The sequence below is a fragment of the Diadema antillarum genome, unplaced genomic scaffold, assembly GCF_040938485.1.
Source record: "Diadema antillarum isolate AM-2024a unplaced genomic scaffold, OU_Dant_1.0 seq00000839_RagTag, whole genome shotgun sequence".
NCBI classification, from domain to species: Eukaryota; Metazoa; Echinodermata; class Echinoidea; order Diadematoida; family Diadematidae; genus Diadema; species Diadema antillarum.
In genome coordinates this window covers 769,098-789,242 of record NW_027271715.1, presented here as the reverse complement: position 1 = coordinate 789,242, position 20,145 = coordinate 769,098, and the positions used below count along the sequence as shown (strand labels likewise).

Sequence of the window (20,145 nt, the reverse complement as noted above, 5' to 3'; positions counted from 1 at the left end):
GGGAATGATCCCACAACATTTTTTTTTAAAAGAAATCAAACTTTTTCTTGACTTTGTTACTGATTTAATCTGTTAAAGGTAATATCATTCCCACTGCCTTCTGAAAGGGGTGGGTCATGAGCTCCTCCATGTTACAAGAAAAACCAAGATTATATGTAAAATTGTTTTTGTTTTCTTTGTATTGTTCTGCTTCTGTGGCATCACATATACTCATGTGTGAAGCCGCCTTATCCAATGATGACAGAACATAATAGTTAAAACCAAAAGTGTAAAAATTCATTTTTTATAACCTCTGAACTTCCCCTTTCCCTTTTATATGTGCAAGTGCTTGTATCATAGTAATGCTTGGGACTGTGGTAAAAATACAGTGTGCAGAAAATAAATGAAAGTTCAATAATTTCATCTTTAACTTTTGTGTGCCACTCAGTATCTACTTATCGGAGTTGTGATACATATTGTGTCTAAATTATTAATTGAAGATGGAATTGAAACTGATGAGAATAACATGGTGTATAAGGTTACATTCTGTATACAATATTTAGGCTCAATTATAGGACGTTTGTTGGCATACAATTACAATGCAGCAATACTCCGCCCACCAAATTTTATAGCCCTTTTATGGGTCCTCTCCCCATGAATTGCATTTTATTAAATTACCTTAACATGCATAGTTGCACCTTTTATTTTTTCCTTTTTCAAGCACATAAATAATAGATTTAGATGCTATTCATTATCATTATCATCATCTCTGTAGCATACAAAGATAGCTCGGGGACTGTAGGGAGGTGGCTCTTCCCACCTCCCTGGAGACTGGGAAGTGCACACCATTCTTTGAACTTCATTTAGTGATGCATTAATGGCCAATTACTTAATGAATGAAATAGCGAAGGAGGAGGAGGGGAGTTACACGTAGCTGAAATGAGGTGTGCTGCCATTAGCGTGTGTCATGCCCTGATGATTCAAAGTTTTGTTTACTGTGACTATTACACTCAGAACCAGCTGCTTCACTTAAGTTATATCACTATGGCTTTGTGATGCTGACGTCATGGACCAAAGTCCTGTCAGGTTTGTATCTTGTCTCTAAGTGGTGGAGGGTCTCACTGAAATAGGCATGATAGATATGGGGGTGGGGTGTTTGAATATTTCCCTGATAATGAATCTTTTATCAGTAATTAACCATTCTCTGTGGCTGCCTGTGTTTAGCAGGCTCCATGTGAATTAGAGGAGATTGCACTCTGTAAATGTCGTTTCCTCTTATATATCACAGTAGGTTTCTTCATTTGCAAATAAATGTAATCGGGCATTAGGGTGGTTACTTCCAAGGCGAAGAAAATATGAGGACTTAGTCAAGGACTTTTCTAAAGACTGTAATTGAAGTGGAGTCGTTTATGAGACACAGGGCCCAGATGCAGACAATACAGCAAGTGGTTGCATGTGACTTACCAGCACAATGATGCTGCCAGTCTTCTGTGACACAGTTTACTTTGTGTAGCATTTTTTCAGTGCCTTGCTGTAGGATTATTATTATGTGATAAAGAAGAGAAGTCAACTGCACGATGTATTCACCGGGACATCAATGGAGCGCCATGTAAGTATCTTAAAAACTTCTTTTGGTACCTCTTAACCCGTTGAGGATGGTTTGATTATGCTACAACACGCATTTCCCATAGAAGCTCATCTGAGTATACTCGGGTTTTGTCCTCAATGGGTTTAAGTCTGAACATGTGGCATGTACAGTTCCCAGTAGAATGAGATAGTATACTGTACATCGGCAAAGATTGAGGTTGGCCACCAATTGAGGATTGTCACGTTCACTTAGTAAGCAGGGAGGACGTGATACGCCAAGTCATGTCATTGTAGTGAAGTTTTTATAGTGGGCCATGTGGACTCGGGTTAGAGCAGTCTTTGATGCCCCATTGTTTCATCATAGACCTACTTCACATGGACACCCATTGCTCGTTTATTAATTCAAACACCTGTTTCTGTGAAAAGCGTCACAATAACATTTTACAGATGCTTTCCTGCTTTGATCTCATCGTGCATCACCGACAGTCAGTCTAGAGTAAAAACAAGACGGCACTTTGAGATATCTAAAAACTACATAGGCAGAAGATAACGATTCTCTTAAATCAAGAAAAATGCATGTGCAGTTGTAGTATACATTGGGAAATCATTGCTTAGTTCATTTCATTTGTGAAATGCATGTACTCTATGAGAGAAAGCCAGTATTTTTGCAGGTTGGTTGTAATTTGTGATCTAATTTTTCCCATTTTCTGCGCATTGTTTCAGAGTAAACATGGACAGTAATGGTAGACGACATGTACAACTGTATGTCTTACCATTAAGCAACGTTACATGCGCGTCCACAATCGTCCACTCCAGTAATTACTAATTTGTGACACGAAATTTGTCATGATTTGGGGTTTGCTGCTCCCCATCGTTGTCGATATTCCAAAGGCAGTTAAGTCTGAAAAGGCACCTCAGCGATATAAAACCGAAATGAGGGAAATGGTTCTTTTGTCAGTGACAACAAACGTTTACACAATCGTCAGTGTCCAACCATCTGAATGTACTCATCAAGATTCACATAACCAGGTAGCGGTGATGCAGGTCGGAACAAAGAAAGACCTCCGTTCATAGTCCATGGTTTCATGCTTGAGGGCCACATAACCGTCATCAGACCGAAGTCTGTTCAGTTCTACCGAGAGCTTTGGGGAAAATATGCAGCCTGGAGAGTGCGTGGCCCGACTTGTAAAAATGATTTTAGCTTTTCAGTCATGTACAGCAAGTTCTGTAGGGCCTTCAGCTCTCAGAATTTTTGGAAATGAATGTAGAGGTTTTCTGTAGCCTAGCCTACTTGGGGCTTTCTTCTTAAACCAGATGCCATGATGGAGATATTAAGTAGGTTCCGTCATGAACACCAGAGACTCCAACTCTCCCGTTTTCGACGGGAGATCTCCCGCTGAAAACCCATTTTTGCAAAATATCCCGTTCTCCCGCTTGAGATTTAATTTCTCCCGCCCTGGCTCTTTGTCTCCCGTTGGAAAGGATTTCTTACTTATTTCTATTGTATGTTGAAAAAATAAGCCTTAGATAGCACCAGAGAGCATCTAGAACCCTAGGAACTTCGCACTTTGCACACATCAAGTTGGAGTCTCCCGTTTACTAGGGGTTTCAGGTGGGAGAATCTGCAGATCAGAAGGTGCTTTATTGGGTTGGAGTCTCTGTGAACACTAGATGGCACGCTTGCTTTTGTGACCCTTAAGGAGCCATTACACTGTTGGCTAGAAAGTGCAGTGGAGGCAGTTGTGGCTGGCTGGCATGAGGCTATGTGTAGATAGTTAATTAATCTAATGCAAATTATATGAATGTCGGACTATAATATACGGTGGAAGTCATAATATGATTCAGCACACTGTATACCGGGGTATGGCATTGTGTAGCGCCATCTAGTGTCCATTATCACACAGTTGTACAATATTGTCATGGCGACTATTTTCTCATCATCAGCGCCGGCATAAATTGGCGCGGCGATAACGACCCCAATGCCGATATTCCTTCCATGTCAACTTTTAGACAGTGAAGATTACAATAGAGCATGTAAATGAAAGAAAAATTGCATAATCACAAACAAGAAACATTTTTTTTTGCATAATAATACTAAAAATAATTTTTACACATCATTTGGTAACCCAGAGCACAGCGCTGAAAAAAAAAAAAAATTCAACAAAATGGTGAATTATCATTTGGTACCCCAGGGTACCAAATACTGCAATCATAATATGGCTGTTGGACTATAGGGTGGAAGTCACAATATGGATGGAATTGCTGTTTGGCGGAGGTTGTGCTCTACTAGTGCTTTTCTACTTCCAAACTGGTCTCCCTCAAATACTCTTTGACCAGTTCAGATGTATGAATACCCTCCCTTTTTTTTTCTTTCTAGCTGGCTCAAGGATATCGGATGTCAAGGTAAATCAGTTTGTTACAAAATGAGCATGCTTACTGCTGACAGTCACAATTATATACATTGTACAGTGTACTGGGTACACACTGAGAAAAATTATGGGTTCACCTTTGCACCTTTAAAGATACTGACCAGTGTCGCGCTTGGAGCATCTTTACGGGTATAACTTTTGCACCTTTCAGACTGGAAAGGTGCAGTTTTGTGCCTTATGGTGCTCCCATTGTGACACTGGTCTGAAAGGTACAAAGTTGAACCTATTTTTCTTGGAGTGTAGCTAAAATAAGAAACAAAGAATATTTAGAGAGTCTTTTAAAAGCGACAAGGCTTTCACTGCAACCCCATAGGGAGCAAATGTATGATTTGTGGTATTAGAGAATACTTTATTTCTTGCCGTCAATAGTCCAAGAAATTCCTGCAACTTTGTGTGTTAAACAGTTGTAGTCTTGATTGATTGAAAATATTCTGAATCTGAAAGTCTTTTTGTAAAGTACAACTGAGCCTCTTAAAGGAGTCCAACAGGCATCCATTCCACTGTATATGGTAGGTAGCAATTTTGAGATTAGTACTCTGAAACTAGTTCAGAACAATGAGAAGTGGAAAGGACAGTGAGCCAAAAGTGTAGCCAAGTTGAATGGGCCCCAAACGCATCCCCATGAAAGCCAAAAGCTTTTAGATTATATTCTGAATACCTTGTGTTGGCAGCATGTAAGGTCATGCAAAAAAAAAGGAAGTCTTTGTTGGGAAGCCTGTCCATTCATCAGAAAATCACAGCTTGTAGCAAGGGTGGATTATACAGGAAATCTCTTGTTGACTGCTCTGGGCTTACTTGTATTTCTGTTCTGTTCTGTTCTGTTCTGGGCTTATTCGTACAGTCATATTTTTGTTGTTGCCAGTTTGATTGTTGTTTTATTTGTCTGTTGCTGTCATTAGAGTTGAGGTATGCCTATAGCAAACTACCAAAATTGAAATGAAGTGAAGTACGGTATGTTTCAATGCATATCTGTACATATTCTCCCAATGTTGCAAGGTTACTGAATGTAGTGTTGTAATTGAGTGAGTATTTCAGTAAGCAGGAAAATAAGTTCAAATGCCTGCCATGAGAGATTGATGTCAGCCTTTTGCTGATATATATAGGCCTAATCGCTATATATAGTCTATATGAGATATATGAGAGAGTAAGATATATATAATGGATAGATTGATAGATATTTTACTCTCTCTCTCTCTCTCTCTCTGTATGTTTGTTATGTATTGTACATTGATTTTGAGGTTTATACTCACCCATTTTCAGAGGTCTGAAACCATTCTGATTAAAAGACCCGTAAAAAGCATGCTCACTGCTTACATTAGGTTCAATAATCACACTGCCACCCTGCTGTAATGCACATTTAAATTAACATCTTGAAATTGTGCCAAGCTGGATGCGTGTTTTGTTTTGTTGTTGCTGTTGTCTTTTGGAACATGGAGATTGCATCCGTAATCATGTGGCATAATCCAAATCGTTGTCCGTTATCACACACTGAGATCTACTGTAACAGTAGTGGTTAAGTGCAGTCTAAACTCTACCCAGCAGTGTAATGTTTTCAGTATTCTGAAGGCAGTTTTTCTGCAAATTTCTATACTTTGTGGACAGCAGCAAATCTCTGTGGCATGTTGATTAACAATGAGCCAAATTGGCACGGAATTTGATTGATTGCTGCCTTTGCTGTAGTGTGTTGTCGTGCATTCACAGTGATGACATAAGTTCTATCAAGAACTGTTGCCACCCTCACACATTCATCCTTCATGTTTCTGACACATTTTTAAGTCTTCAGAGTTAGGCATAATAATACCATGGAGCTGCATACGTGTAGCTGAATGCATGTAAGTAAGCCATTTTATTACTAGGCATTGGTGCCTTGTCACATGTACTGGTATCAAATACCTTACATGTACATCTATGAATCCGTTTTGCAAAATTGTTGTACAGCATTAAAGCAGCAACTGCTTGTGTAAACACAAGGAAATTTCAAAATGCTGGTATTCTATGAACCTCCTTCTGTAAGGTTTCACCCATCCAATCCCATGGTGTAGGCCTGATCACTTCGTGATAGCATATATAGGCTCCCTATACATATTTGTTTTCTTGTCACAATTTCTTATACCAAATCTTTCTAGAGTGATAGCTAAGGAAAAGGTCACTTTAAATTGCCAATTTTGAGAGCATCCACTTCATTTCTCGTATTGTGTGTGTACAAATAGCCCAGTCTTCTTTCCGTCAACATGCAGGATTGTATCAGCAATTGATACGGACATGGTATAAATGATGAACATTTATAAATCTGTCAAGCAGTGAATCACAGAATGTTATATTAAATGGGATAGTCAAATACCGGTTTGTGATTGGTTAAACGCAGTCACGTGATGGAGGCACATTCATTATGTTCGCCCATGGGCGAACATTCTTTGTAATGTTCTCCCATGGGAAAACATTTTCACGTAACAAATGGCAGAAGGCCTAGGACCGCGCGCACAGTGAATTTGGCTCTGCGCTTTATGCGCAAGCGAGCGATCGAGTGCGCTGTGTTGGTGGGTGGTTACATTGACGTTGACGTATTTGACTAACCCATATAATATAACAGATGATGACTTTTGTTGTCGGGAACATGTACCAAACGTTCCACCCTCATTGTTTGAAATTCTATTTCGGGAGGCTACAATAAGTCCCTCAATAGCATTTCAAACTCTTCAGGTGGGACATTCGGTATGTTCCCTCCCCCGCCAGTCATTATCTATAAAATATGATGAGAGAATGTTAGATAGGTTTAGAAGGCTACATACCATACAGCCATGAGAGAAACCAAAAATAGTTCCATGGTCATCCTGAGAATCCTTGATAGTACTATTTACTTTTGATATAATCATATCATTTCTAGCACTACCTTTTTTTTCATTACAGAAGAAAGGTTGGTTCTTGTGTAGCCCTATTTTTAATCTCTGTTTATTTTGTAACTGCTTTCTCAGTGTTTTGATATTCCTTCTTTGACCTTACCTTCAATATTTCTGAATGTTTATCAAGCCTTGTCACATTATTCTGATACCACTGAAGCATTTACAATTAAAGGTATGATTTCTTTCTTACTGTGTGAAGAAATAAACAAAGGAAGGTTCAGGAAGTCTGATATTTCAGTAGACTGAAAGTGACAAGTAATGACTAAAATAATAGAACAACACATCTTGTGATTAGCTATAATCTGATATTGTCCAACATGATGCAGCATTTGAAAAATTCTTCCAGCACCAACGCAGATCTTCCATTGGGTTATTGTGGCACAGATGCAAAGTATATGAGTCGTGTTGTCTATTTATAGACCTTCTTGCTTGTTTTAGTAGTTTTGATCATTATGATAATCAGAACTGTTTCTTTTATTGTTGTATGTGTATTTTTTTTTTTGCCCTTATACAATATAGGTATCTACAACATAGTTTACGATAGAATATAGACACTTGTTCGCATTAATTCATGCAAAGTAGTCAGTATTAATGTTAAGAAACAGTATTTCACATTTTGAAGCAATTTCAAAAGAACTGTTTCATCTGTGGAATCAAATCAAACATACATAGTCCTTTGCTTGGTTGATATTATGGAATTTTAGGGAGGTGAGTCCTGGTTGATATAGATCTCAATAGGGTCATCATCCATCAGAAAAATCATTGTTTGTTTGCCTTTTGAATTTCATAACTGAAACTTTATCTTAGGCAGTGTAATAAAAGATTGCTACTGGTACAGACCAGCACAGTAATTCAGTGAGACAATCAAAAACACAATATACAGCTGTATAGTGAACCTGAGGTCAGGTTTCAAAGAGATTGTTAGAAATAATGTGGGTTTGTCTTGAGTTGTGTTTTTGAGAAGACTTGCAAGTCATTGAGAGAAATGGAGGAGCTGAAGTTTGAGTGGAATATAGAACTAATCCTGATATATAGGCCTACACTGTATAGATTACCTTTTCTAATTCTAATAAATACAGATTATGAACTGATTTATTGTCAAGTCTGTTTTTTATAATCTTTATTTGAGTAAAAGTTTGTGGAGTCCATCAACATGATTTTGTTCAAACACAGTTGCTGCCATACATGTATATCTAGTTAATTTAAAGATGGCACAGTGTGATATCAGATGTTATGATCCCCCTTTTGTGGGAGAAGAATAGAAGTTTGAATTTCTGGTGGATTTTCCTGTTTGTACGACCTTTTTTCAGCTTTTTAAAAAAATATGATAAAGGAAATTGGGACTGTTAATCTCATGAGTATAATATTCTTGGAAGTAACTAGTAGTGGCTTCCTTTTGTTCCTCCCAATTGCAACTAATTCAAGATTTTAATCAAGTATGTCCTTTGTTGATGACTTTGTGAAAGCTAAGTATGAAGAGATTGGTAAGTAGCAATGAACTTCCAAATCATTCCACCTTTATTGAACTTGAACAATTTATGGTAATCTTTGGTAAATTTACCAGCAATGGTTTTAGCTTTGGTTTGACAGAAAAACATCAATTACAGTGCCTTTGACTGTATGGTTAGAGAGATCCTGTCTCCCTAGTGTCATAGTCCTTAAACCCATTGAGGATGGACTGATTTTGCTACAACACGCATTTTCCATAGACACTTGCTCGAGTATACTCAGAACTCGTCCTCAACGGGTTAAGACCATAATAAAAAGAGTGGAATATGGAGGCTTGAAGATATTAATATATTTAGAGTGAATATCACAAGTAAAAATGCAATTTTATTACACTCCATTCGTCCTTTGCTCTGGTGATGATGATGCTGCTACTTATTAAAGGCAGCCGATCGCCATCCCTTATGGTACGTAAACTCCGAAAGACCGAAGTTTGTGCATGCAATTGCGCAATGCCAGACTCGGTGCTATATCCATAAACGTGTGGGACAATGCTGCCACTGAGACATGTGTTTGTGTGTGCGTGTGTGTGTACGCATCATACACAAACATTGTCACCACGAGCTGCGGTGTGATTGGAGGAGAGAGGCCAAAAGACGCGTGGCTCTTTTGGCCTCTCTTCATGCGCATGCGCACTGAGAGTGTGCGTCCATTCGGAAGCTCTCGTGGCTCGCTCGGACAGCCATTTTGGGTTAGGAGATTTGTAGCATAGAGCTCTTGTAGGTTAGCGTGTTGTTCGCTGACCCATTGAGCCAGCGCTATTCTCATTCGGGGTCACTACATTTGATACAGAATGGGAGAGGCAGCGTGTTGCGTTCGTCTCCGTGCCGCACAAACCACTCGCCGCGACTGAGTGCCTTTAAGAGATGATATAAAGTCAGTGGTAATTATGATTGTGAGTATAAAAATGAATTACTCTACATGAAATCACATCCAAGGCGGTATTTTTAAAGGGAATTAATATTTCCTGGAACAATTAAGTACTGTAAAAGTGGTTTCTTTCGCGGTGGTTTTATTTTCGCGCTTTTCGCGCTTTGAGGTTGAACTGCAAATTTAACATCACGCGAAAAATGTTTTGAACTCGTCGCTTGTACAACGCCATCATTACCGATCGCGAATTTAAACACTCGCGAAAAAGTCCGCACAGATGGAAACCGCGAAACTTTCTGTGCGCGAAAGAAACCACTTTTACAGTACAGAAAATCTGAAGGAGAGTTTTCTTAATGCTTGAATTGCTATTAAATTTCACTTTTTACTTGATGATAGCAACAGACCCTGAAAGTAAGCTTCATAAATTAAATGTTTACACAATGTCATACGTACTGTTTTGGCAATGTCACGCAATTTGAAATGCAAGATAAATAACAGGAAATGGTCACCCGGGGGGTGTTTCATAAAGCTGTTCGTAAAGTTAGGAATGACTTACGAGCGACTGGTGATTGGTTCTTGTGCTAAATTATGGAAATTCTGCTAAGTATAGCACATCAGAACTGATCACCAGTCGCTCGTAAGTTGTTCGTAATTTTACGAACAGCTTTATGAAACAGGGCCCAGGTAATTAACCCGTTGAGGACAAGTCCCGAGTATTTTAAGACAGGTGTCTTATGGGAAATGCATGTTGTAGCAAGATTAATCTGTCCTCAACGGGTTAAGAAGGCAAGCCAACTCACCAAGCTTTTTGAAGGTAGTGTGTATAAACAATTGCTAAAGGATTTCTTTCACAAATGATTAAAAAAAAGAGAAGAAATCTTTTTACATGAATGAGAAAATTGAAAGGGACTTGTACAATTATACAACACTTTGTAGGCACTGTGCTGCCTACCCAGTGTGTGAGAAAAAGAAAAGAAAAAAGTATTTCACCCTATTAAAGTGTGAGCAACATAATGTCCAATCTGTTGCCAGCAAAGACAGTTGTTTGACTGCATTTCTTAAGACTCTTTTGAGCCAAGATGTCATACTGGATGACACATGTTGCAGACCCACAAGGTATTTCGTCTGGACAGTGGCCAACTTTCCCCAGTAGAATGGGATCCGGGTCTTTCAGGATAGTATTGATTGCTTGCTCACGTCAGAGAATTTAGTACCTGCCTGCTAATGCTGAAACTGGTGGCACGTGTTACTGTATGGTCACTTGAGCCTTTCTTCCTTGTCAACGAAGTTATACTGTCTTGTGATGTCATAATGGGGGCTATTGATCACTACTGATACCGGAGCTTTATGTATCTGTGTGTATGTTTGTGTGTGTGTGTGTGTGTCGGAGTGCACTGGTATTGTCCATAATAGTTAACACTCAGTACTTCTGTGCACTTTGAAACTCTTCAAACCGCCCACAGCTGCTCGGGATTAAATCACTTTGTATTTTCAGATGATGAAGCGATCACTTGCGGAGAGTAAACAAAGGCCTGTAAGCGTAGGGGGGAATTTTCGTGTAGCACTCTTTTTGTGGCGGTGGTTAAAACCTTTGGAACGATATACCTGTTAGAAGCATACTTAGTGTCTGGATGTGTTGTGGAGAGTTTCCTCACTGCTCAACTGAGCCTCATCATGTGAAAACTTGATTATGGATCTTCTGCTGACACAAGAGTTGGCTATAATATAGTTTGTGGATCTTCATCAGTGCATGTACTTCTTTTTTGATACAGAGACAAGAGCAGAGATATTTATATGCTGTTTACTCTTTTTAATTTGAATATCAGCACTGTTTATTTGACACCATAACTGCAGTGATGTGTGTCCGTGTGCATGCTGCTTCAAAGACCAGTGCAAACGCCAGAAGCCATTGGAGTAGAACATGTTTCCCCTCCATGTGTGAGAAAGGAATTCCAATTAACGCTGGGAACTTTTGTTGTATAATGCGGAAATGTATTTAGACAACAACATTGTCAAGACCTGCAAGCTGTTCCTGACTACTTTGTTTGTTGTCTGAGCTGAGCATGTGGTAGGATTTTACAGTAATCGCTGTGTGACTTTCTGACAACACTTTGTCACTTGCTGTGAAGTTGTTGCCAGATCCTGGGTTACACAGTTTATAAGTAATTGACGGCTGTTTTCCGACAATATTCAAAGAATGTTGGCATAGGGAGTGTGCTGAACTGAACCAGTTGATCTGTTGATTTGACAATCCTCCAAAGATCATTTCTCCAATGGATTTTTCACCTGTTTGTTCAGCATTCCAGTGGAAGTATTTACAAATAATATGGAAATGAATAGGATAACAGCAGTATGGGTTCAGTGAGTTTCTGTGAATTGCCAGTGAACAGCGATGCAATGAATGAAGTAAAGTGGAGGTCTTCATTGTGAGTTCAGCTTTGTGGTTGGACTTCAAAAGTAGGTGAAGTCACCCACTCCAGGCAAATTCTTTGGAAGTATTGATAGCTTCCAGTGAGTTCATCAAAGTAACAAGTTGTTTTTCAGCAGCCATTCCCCCAATCGAGAAGTCCTGTGATTTGAGACACGGATTTGCTTTAGTTCGTGAGCTGACATCACTGTAAAGCATGTGGGACTGCAGTGACCAGGCTTCATTCTCTCTGGATTTATACCTGGAATAACTCTTCATCTTCCATATCTTACTAATGGCCAATAAGATGGAAGGCAAATTCCATCTAGTCAGGTAATTGTCAATCAACTATTTAAAAGTATGTCTACCATTCTGCCACTATCAAAGCAATGATGACTTCCTATCTTTTGATTGCTGTATAAGCTGTTATTTTGGCGATGATTTAATTTCGTGAATTTCACAATTCACAGTTGGACCGTGAATTCAACAACACAGAAAAATATCTCTGTGTGCTAGAGTAATAATGCTTTTTCAGTAGCCTCGTTGTCAATTCATTAAAGTAACATGTCGCGAAAATGTCTGTGGCCTCTTCATTCACGAAAATATCTGTACGTAAAAATGACAGCTTACAGTGTAGGTGGGACTACTTGGCTTTTTCTGGCTGTCTTAGGTGGCACGATAGTATGATAAAGCATAATGTGTGTGAATATTTTATGACTTTTATTTGGCATTAATACAATAAAACTAATATTCATAGACGTTGGTTGTCAGAACACACAGCCAGGAGTTGACTCTTGACAAACTTGAATACTGTAAAGGTATCGTGGCCATTTCCCATAATAGTGTATGCCATGTGTGTGGTGAGCAGAAGACAATGTATTTCACAAATGTGGACAATTACAACTTAATTTGCAAGTGGTTGAATTTGTGATTGAGATCAGCAGTGATAGTCCACAAGGAACAGGGGTTGTCCCGTTTTCAGGGGAAATATCCGTTTGTGATGTATATCCCCCTTTGGAGGCAATGTAGATAAATTATACAGACAGCAGTATAGTATGATAATGGTATGATCTTTGAAGGCTTGCATGATGGTGAGATTAATATCTCAGGGGGTGGTTTGCGGTACACCGTGTGGGAATTGATGTCCTGAATAGGATTTCCTTTATACTGGACTTCCCTTTGGTGTACCGGTACTGCAAATATCTCCCTAAGATAATGATTTGTTAGATTTGTTAATTTTGTAACTATCAGTAGATTAGAAAAGCTATGATATTCCATAAAGACTGCTACTTAATATAGCTTGCCTTGGTAAAGCAATTGATAAAATAACGCCATAAACTTGTACATGCACATGTATTACTGTAAAACATAATATATTCGCGGCATGAATTTTTCGCGAATTGGAGCCGACAGCCTTTTTCGCGGCATGAAATTTTCGCGAAGTGCCACTGGCGTTCAATGCATATAATGTAAACATGGACTTTTGCGTGCATTTTAATTTCGCGAATCTTGGCGCTCGCGAAATTCGCGAAATTAAAGTGCACGCGAAAATTCCTTGTTTTACAGTATACCAGAGTGTTCGATCAAAGAGTGTGGGGTTTTAGAAACAGTATTCCAAAGCAATACTGGGCGAGCAGCTCCTTGGTATTTCATGGACTGCTTGCAGATGGCAAACAGTAGCAGGTATGTGGATTTCCAGTTGGTCTTAGACATTAAACTATTGTAACTTTAAGTTTACAGATTTTCTTTCTTTCTATATGGGTTTTTTTTCAATCATTTCTTGTGTGTGTGTGTGTTTGTTTGTTTGTTTTTTTAAACCCGTGAAGACTCAGTCATGAGTATACTCTGGTAGGTGTTTAGAAGAAATGTGTTTCATGGCAAAATTAGCTCGTCCTCAGTAGTTTAAACATCGATGCTGCCTACTTTAACTCTTTTCTCTCATTAGATCATGTGCATTACTTAGACTGTGATAAAAAAGTTCTACTTATCAAGTGTATACCTATTTGGTTCTCGCAGCTTGTCAAGCCTGCTAAAACGTCTTCAAAGAACTTATTCAGGTTTAATGCTGCACAGCACATTACCACAGCTTTTAAAGCCCGCAGGTTCCAGAAATTCCTTGCTGTCAGTGTGAAACTATGAGGACAAAAGTCGTGGGGACCTGGGAGACGAGATCTTGTCCTTTGTGTTTTAATAACTAAGCAGTCTAAAGACTACATGAACATAAGAGACTGCCTGACATCCATAAGACCCCTTGCTTTTAGAAATTCTATTAAGGGCTTTCAGTCTGTGATTAGTGATACCCTAAGAGTGCTCTACACAAGGTATGTTAAAGAAATGACTGAAGCACAATAGGTGATCTTAAAGTGATGATATAGTTTTAGTTGAGATGAGTCTTCAGGTTTTCAAACTTTCTTTGTGAGATGATGAGAAACATCCTATGAAATATCAAAGAACATACAATTCTAAGAGGAGTTCAAAGCTTATTTGATGAAAATATTGGTTTTGAACTAGCTGAGATATTCAAATATGAAGAGGTTCTATTAGGGCGGAATGCACCTTTTATTTGGACCTCTTTGTTTAACTTCCTTTTTTTTTTTTGATATCCAAGCCATTTCAAAATTAATTTTCATCAATTTTCTGAATTTCTCAACACATGTTCTTTAATGTTTTGTATTATTAAAAAGTGATCTGTCATAATCTTGCAAAAAGTTAAAAATTGAATTCCCCACTTCAAATAAAACTATACCATCCCTTTAAGGTGTAGGTTATCTCAGGACTGTCTTTCTTTGGAGTGAAAGTGATGTGTGATCCTGTAGGATCTAATCATTCTTTATTTGTCATAATATCAAGGACATTCTGAGCAGAATTATGAGAGTAGTAGAGCTCTTGCATAAAAGTTGCTATATGGAGAGGAGTGCTGCAATGTGGTATTCACTCTTGTGCATACTACATGTTACTGTCCATGGAGTATGATGAAGCATGCTGCAACCAAGGGTTGTGAAATACGTTTGAGGGTTTTAGGCTGCGTTTATCTAAAAATTTTCTGAGACAGAATCACGATCCCAAACGCGTTTGAGGCATTTTCAGGGGTTAGATAAACGCAACCGTGTTTTCAAACGCGTTTAGAAACGCCGTTTTTAAACGCCTTTCAAAGAGCGTTTTGAAACGCGTTTGAGACCACGATCGCCGTTCTGAGAGTAGATAAACGCAATGCCGTTTTGAAACGCATTTATATCTCAAGGTCAAATCGCAGCTGTACGCGTGTGTGCTCTCTACCCATTATTTGTGTGTGACAGATGAGGCATGTTTGGTGGTATGCAGTTGACTTTTACTTCCCGGGTCATACGGAGCAGCTGCACAGTGACACCACGCGAACAGCGATTGTATGATGGTTAAGCCCTTTTTACACTTGTGTTTCTTAACCCCGGACTTTCTCTGACCCTGGACTATATCGTTAGTCCCGTACCAATTGTTCAGCTTTTTACACTGGCCAATTAGTCCCGTACCGTACTATCTCTTGTCCGGGGCTAAGGAGAAAACTGACCTTTTTACACTCGTATTTCTTAGCCCCGGACTTTCCAAACCACATGAATATTCATGATTATGCTGTGTACTGTACACGTACACGCACGCACCGGCAGCACTTGATTACCTCGTTTCTGATTGGTCAGTGAGGGTCGGACTTCGTCTCCGTCGCTTAGCCCAGAATTATTTTTTCGTTCTGTTTACACTCACTTGCTTGGCACCGCAATTGCGGTGCTAACCCTGCTATTTTGCAGGGCCAGATAGTACCGGACTATCGGTGGGGCTAGCCCACTTTGGCAAAAACGAGTGTAAACAGAAAGTGGGCTAAGGATAGTCCCGTATCAACGGTGGGGCTAAGGCCCCCCCCCCCCTTAGCCCCACCGTTGGTACGGGACTAAGCAAAAATTTACAAGTGTAAAAAGCCCTTTAGATAAATGCGGCACCCTGTGAATCGCATTTCAAACCACATTTGCAAACACCGTTCCAAACGTGTTTTGAAACGTGATTCTCTCTCTCAAGTTAGATAAACTCAGCCTTAGTCCTCAAGTGCATTAAAGGTGCGTATTAATTTTTTTGCATGAAATAAATTGCCCGAGATGAATATAGTCTTTGATGGTATGATCTTCAATAAATTCACCATATTTAAAGGCATGGACATCAATTGATGTGCTGCACAAAGAATTTTCTTTATATACAGTGAATGCAGTATTTTTTATGGGGCTGGCAAAGTCGGTGAAGAATGCGGTCCTCGGTGCATTGTGCAATGTTCACAGACTTGGCAAGAGGTCATACAGAGTATCACAAACTTTAGACAAACAAACATATTTTGTATCAGTGGCAGATCTTTCGTTTTGAAAGGATGCCTGATACTGCAAGATTTTAAAGAGCACATTTGATTAGGCTGCAGTGCCTCTATGCTTGCATTGATTCAATAGAGAACATACAGTCAAATTCCACTAAACCGGAAATGTTCGCGTGCATTTTAATTTTGCAAGTTTCGGGAGAGCCCAGGATTCACAAAATTAAAATGCATGCAAATATTTTTGTCTACACTACATGTGCACTGAATGCCAGTGGCAATTTGAGAAAATTTCATGCTGGATGCAAAGCTTTTGGCTCCAATTCACAAAAATATCCTGCCTAGAATATAGTACTGTATATGTGATGTGATATTCAATAGGAAGGCTTGTGGTATTATATGTGATACATAAATTCTGTATCCCCCCCCCATCTCCCCCTCCCCCCCCCCTGAAGGTCACATGCCAGAATTATATGAAAATATTGCCCCTGAGGGGAACATGCCATGATAATAACATGTCAAGTTTTTTATGCCGCACATTGCTCATGCTGATATTTGCATAAAGACCTGTTTTTTTTTTTCTCTCTCATTTTTTCTTGTGTGTGTGTAAATTTCATGGTCATTCCTTTGTTGTGAGGAATGTGAGGTGTTCTTTTGTTAGGTAAAAAAATCCCCAAACAAGCATGCAATTCTGACCTTTATTTTTCAATGCACCCTTCTGTACGGGAGAATGACTTAAAGCACAGAGTATTAATACCAGGTATTTTCTTAAGCTAATATGCTGCTCCCACTCCTTAATTTGATAACTTACGACCATTTACTTAATCCCCTGGGAGGAGTATAAGGGGCTTAATCTTTTTTCTTTTTTTTTTTGTTCACTTCACTTCAAATAATTCTGTCAGCACTGTTTCACCTTCCGAGTAATGCTTGATTTATACATTCTGTGGGATTTGTAGAAGTCTGGTCAAATTTTACTTATGCCGTTTGGACTTGTGGAATCTTCACACACTTTGCTCTGCACTGAACAAAAACTTGATCAGATGTAACTCATTGACATTGATAGAAATAGCATTCAAGATATTACAATTCGATGTATAGGCCTACAGCTGTATATCTTCGGTGTGTGGACGCATTGATGGATGGATATTGTGCTGTAAAAGTTGTTACTTTTTCGAGGATTTAATTTTCGAGAATTTCGCTTACATGACTGTTGGCGGCAAATAAAACGACACTTGGAAATATTCCTACCTGATGCACTAGAGGAGTGAACAGACGGGCATTAGTGTACTTACAACGTAGCCTTAGTGTCAAATTGCGAAATGTCCATGACCTTGAAAATATTTTGTACATGGAAGTAACAGCCTTTACAGTCGACAAATTAATGAATGACTTGATGGATGGAAGGATGGGCAGAAAAAAGAACATGAGCAAACAGGCAGATAAACCACTCAGAACAATACAAAAAGCTAGATGCTGAAGGCAATGTAAAATACAATTCACAAGAATTTTTTGTATAACATGGCATCCTTGAGACACTTGCTGCATTTCTACAATGAAAACTGAAATAGATATCTTAATAGGTTTAAAGATAAGCCCCCTATTCAGACGCTTGCCACTTTATACCAAAATTCAATAACGAAACAACTTTAAAATAAAGAATCATGCATTTTACATTAGCTTTTAACTAAACTTAAAAACCAAGAAAAGGTTGAGGGAAACTTACTGAGTTCAGGGAAAGTTTTTAGGTCAGTGAAGGACATTTGGAAGAAGGCAAACAAAACAAAAAAATCAGAGATGGCCTCTCTACAATAAAATAGTAAACTAGACTTGTGATATTATTTGAGGGGACATATATTTCAACAATATGCTGGCATACCACTTATAGTATTTGAGTCAAGTGTGAATCTGGTTACTGTCTTATGATATTGTGAAGGGATAGAATCCAGTTTCGCTGTATTTTTTTTTCTCCTTTAGATATTTCCAGAGTAATTTTTCATTGCTTTTGAATGGACTATTCATGGAATGTAGTTTCCACAACATTAGTCCTTTTGTTGACTAAATGGGCATTTCGTTCATCACAAAATTAGTCATATCATTAGCAAAGGTCATATAGCTAGCAGAAAGACCAAGAATCTACCAAGAATGGGTAAGATACAATGTATATACAGAGTTGCCAACTGTTACTTTTTGTGGTATTTTGTACTTCTTTTAGCCAAAAATACTGTAGCTTTCATGTAGAATGCTGAACATTTCCCCCAGATTGTATTGATCTACTGCAGGAAAGGTAAAAATACCATTTTTCCCCCACCAGAATATGTCTTTTTCAGATCATTCTCAGAATACTGTGACACTGTCACGCAGTACTTTTTATGAGGTTGGAATTGTGCATGTCAGTTATTCTTGTAGAGATTTTAGCAAATTTTTCTTACATTTAATAATTGATACCAAAGTTATATTTGGACAGTAAGAGGTGTGCTGACTGCTGAGATGTACATTCCACGAGTTATAACAATCCATGACAAAGTTTTTTGATCCTCTCTTTAGCAGTGCAGTGAAGATGAAATATCATTGGGAGGAATACGATAGCCTACCTGCATATATTTCCAGCCAACATGTGGTATATCGTCATACATGTCTCAGGCTTTCCCATGTACATATGTATGAAATATGTTTCAATTCCCACTATCAAAATGCGTTTGCCAAGGCCTTTCGGATCACGTGTCTGGAGTTGTTGCATTTATCATCTCTAGAGGGAGGCCTTGTTGACCCGGGTAGCGGAAATGTGTAGTTTGCACTGGAAAGTTGGAGCTTGGCAGTTGTTGGTGTGGGCAGGTCTGAGCTATAAACGCATTTCAAAACGATGTTGCATTTATTATCTACGCAGAAATGCGCTCAAATACCTTTGCGATGGGACTTTTTTCAACGTTTCGGAAAGACATCTCTAACCCCATAATCAAAACAGCTTTGTGGGTGTCATCTACCCAGATCTCCCCGAAAGTGTTTGGAAACCTTATTTCTGCGCCAGAAGTGAGTTATAATGATAAAGGCACCTGCACAAGCTCTATCTATCCTACTGATAGATTAAACCTGATTCTTTGTCTATGGTTGTTATAGCCATGACTTGGTGAGTGGCAAACTGACATTGTACATTAATACAGTGCACTCCCGTTAATAACGAACACGGTTATAACAAAATTCTGGTTACAACAAAGTAAAAATCCAGGCCGTAACATTATCAGCTCTATGTATTTTTATTGTTTACTTGTTCGGCTATAACAAAATTTAGATACAACGAAAGAAAACTGCCAGCCCCGAGGACTTTGATATAATGGGAGTCCACTGTAGCCTCATTGGACAAATTACACAGTAGCAAGTTTACATTGGGTAGAACTACTATGTGTGCATGATAAGAAAATTCAAATCTTAGATATATCTAGAGGTTGTTTGCATCAAAGAAATGATAAGGAAGTTTACAAGACGTCATGCTCACATGGCCAGGTTTGTTATCCGCTACCTGTTGGTCACATATTACAATGCATGTAGTGCCGACCAGATTTGTGGTTCTTACAACACTTGAACCTTGCAATTTGCAGACCGCTCTCAGAGCGAGGTTTGTCGGGCTGTAAATGAACGACTTCATCGCATTGACAGAATGATTTATTGTCACTTGAATTGGTTTGCCAATCGGTGAACTGGAGGCCGCCAAAACTTCAACCTTTGGCATTTTACTTGCTTTTTGTAAGCTTGGGGTGAGCTGGAAACATTGACGCATTTTACTGCTCATATCATGTAGGTATAGAGCTGCGCTATTGATGTCACAGGCAAATGAAGCTTGGATGAATATATCAGAGACATCTTTCTCTAAATTCTCAGCCTTATTTATTCCAAAAATGTGGTTTGAGAGGATTTAAAAGAGATTAAACACTCAGATATCTTACTAGATGGCCTGGAAGTAATGAGAAAGGCATCAAAATTCAGAGTTTACAGTAGGAAAAAAAATGCCGTCAGTAATCCTTAGAAATCGGCTCAGATTACATGCTGGCATTTGTACAAAGCCAGCTGGATTAGACTGTAGTCGGGGCTGCTGCTGAATATGATGTAGGAAGCGTATTCACAATGAACTACACAAATGCACATATACAT

The 20,145-nt window shown here is 38.8% G+C and overlaps 1 protein-coding gene across 1 annotated transcript in view; it reads left to right on the top strand.

The window, feature by feature from the left end:
• The first annotated feature begins 11,487 nt into the window (after nt 1-11,487).
• LOC139740182 (protein DOP1A-like) overlaps nt 11,488-20,145 on the top strand; it is a 57,043-nt gene continuing 48,385 nt past the window's right edge. Inside the window, exon 1 of the mRNA XM_071650770.1 lies at nt 11,488-12,011. Coding sequence (XP_071506871.1) covers nt 11,974-12,011 — 38 coding nt within the window. The 5' untranslated portion in view covers nt 11,488-11,973. The remainder of the gene's footprint in view (nt 12,012-20,145) is intronic.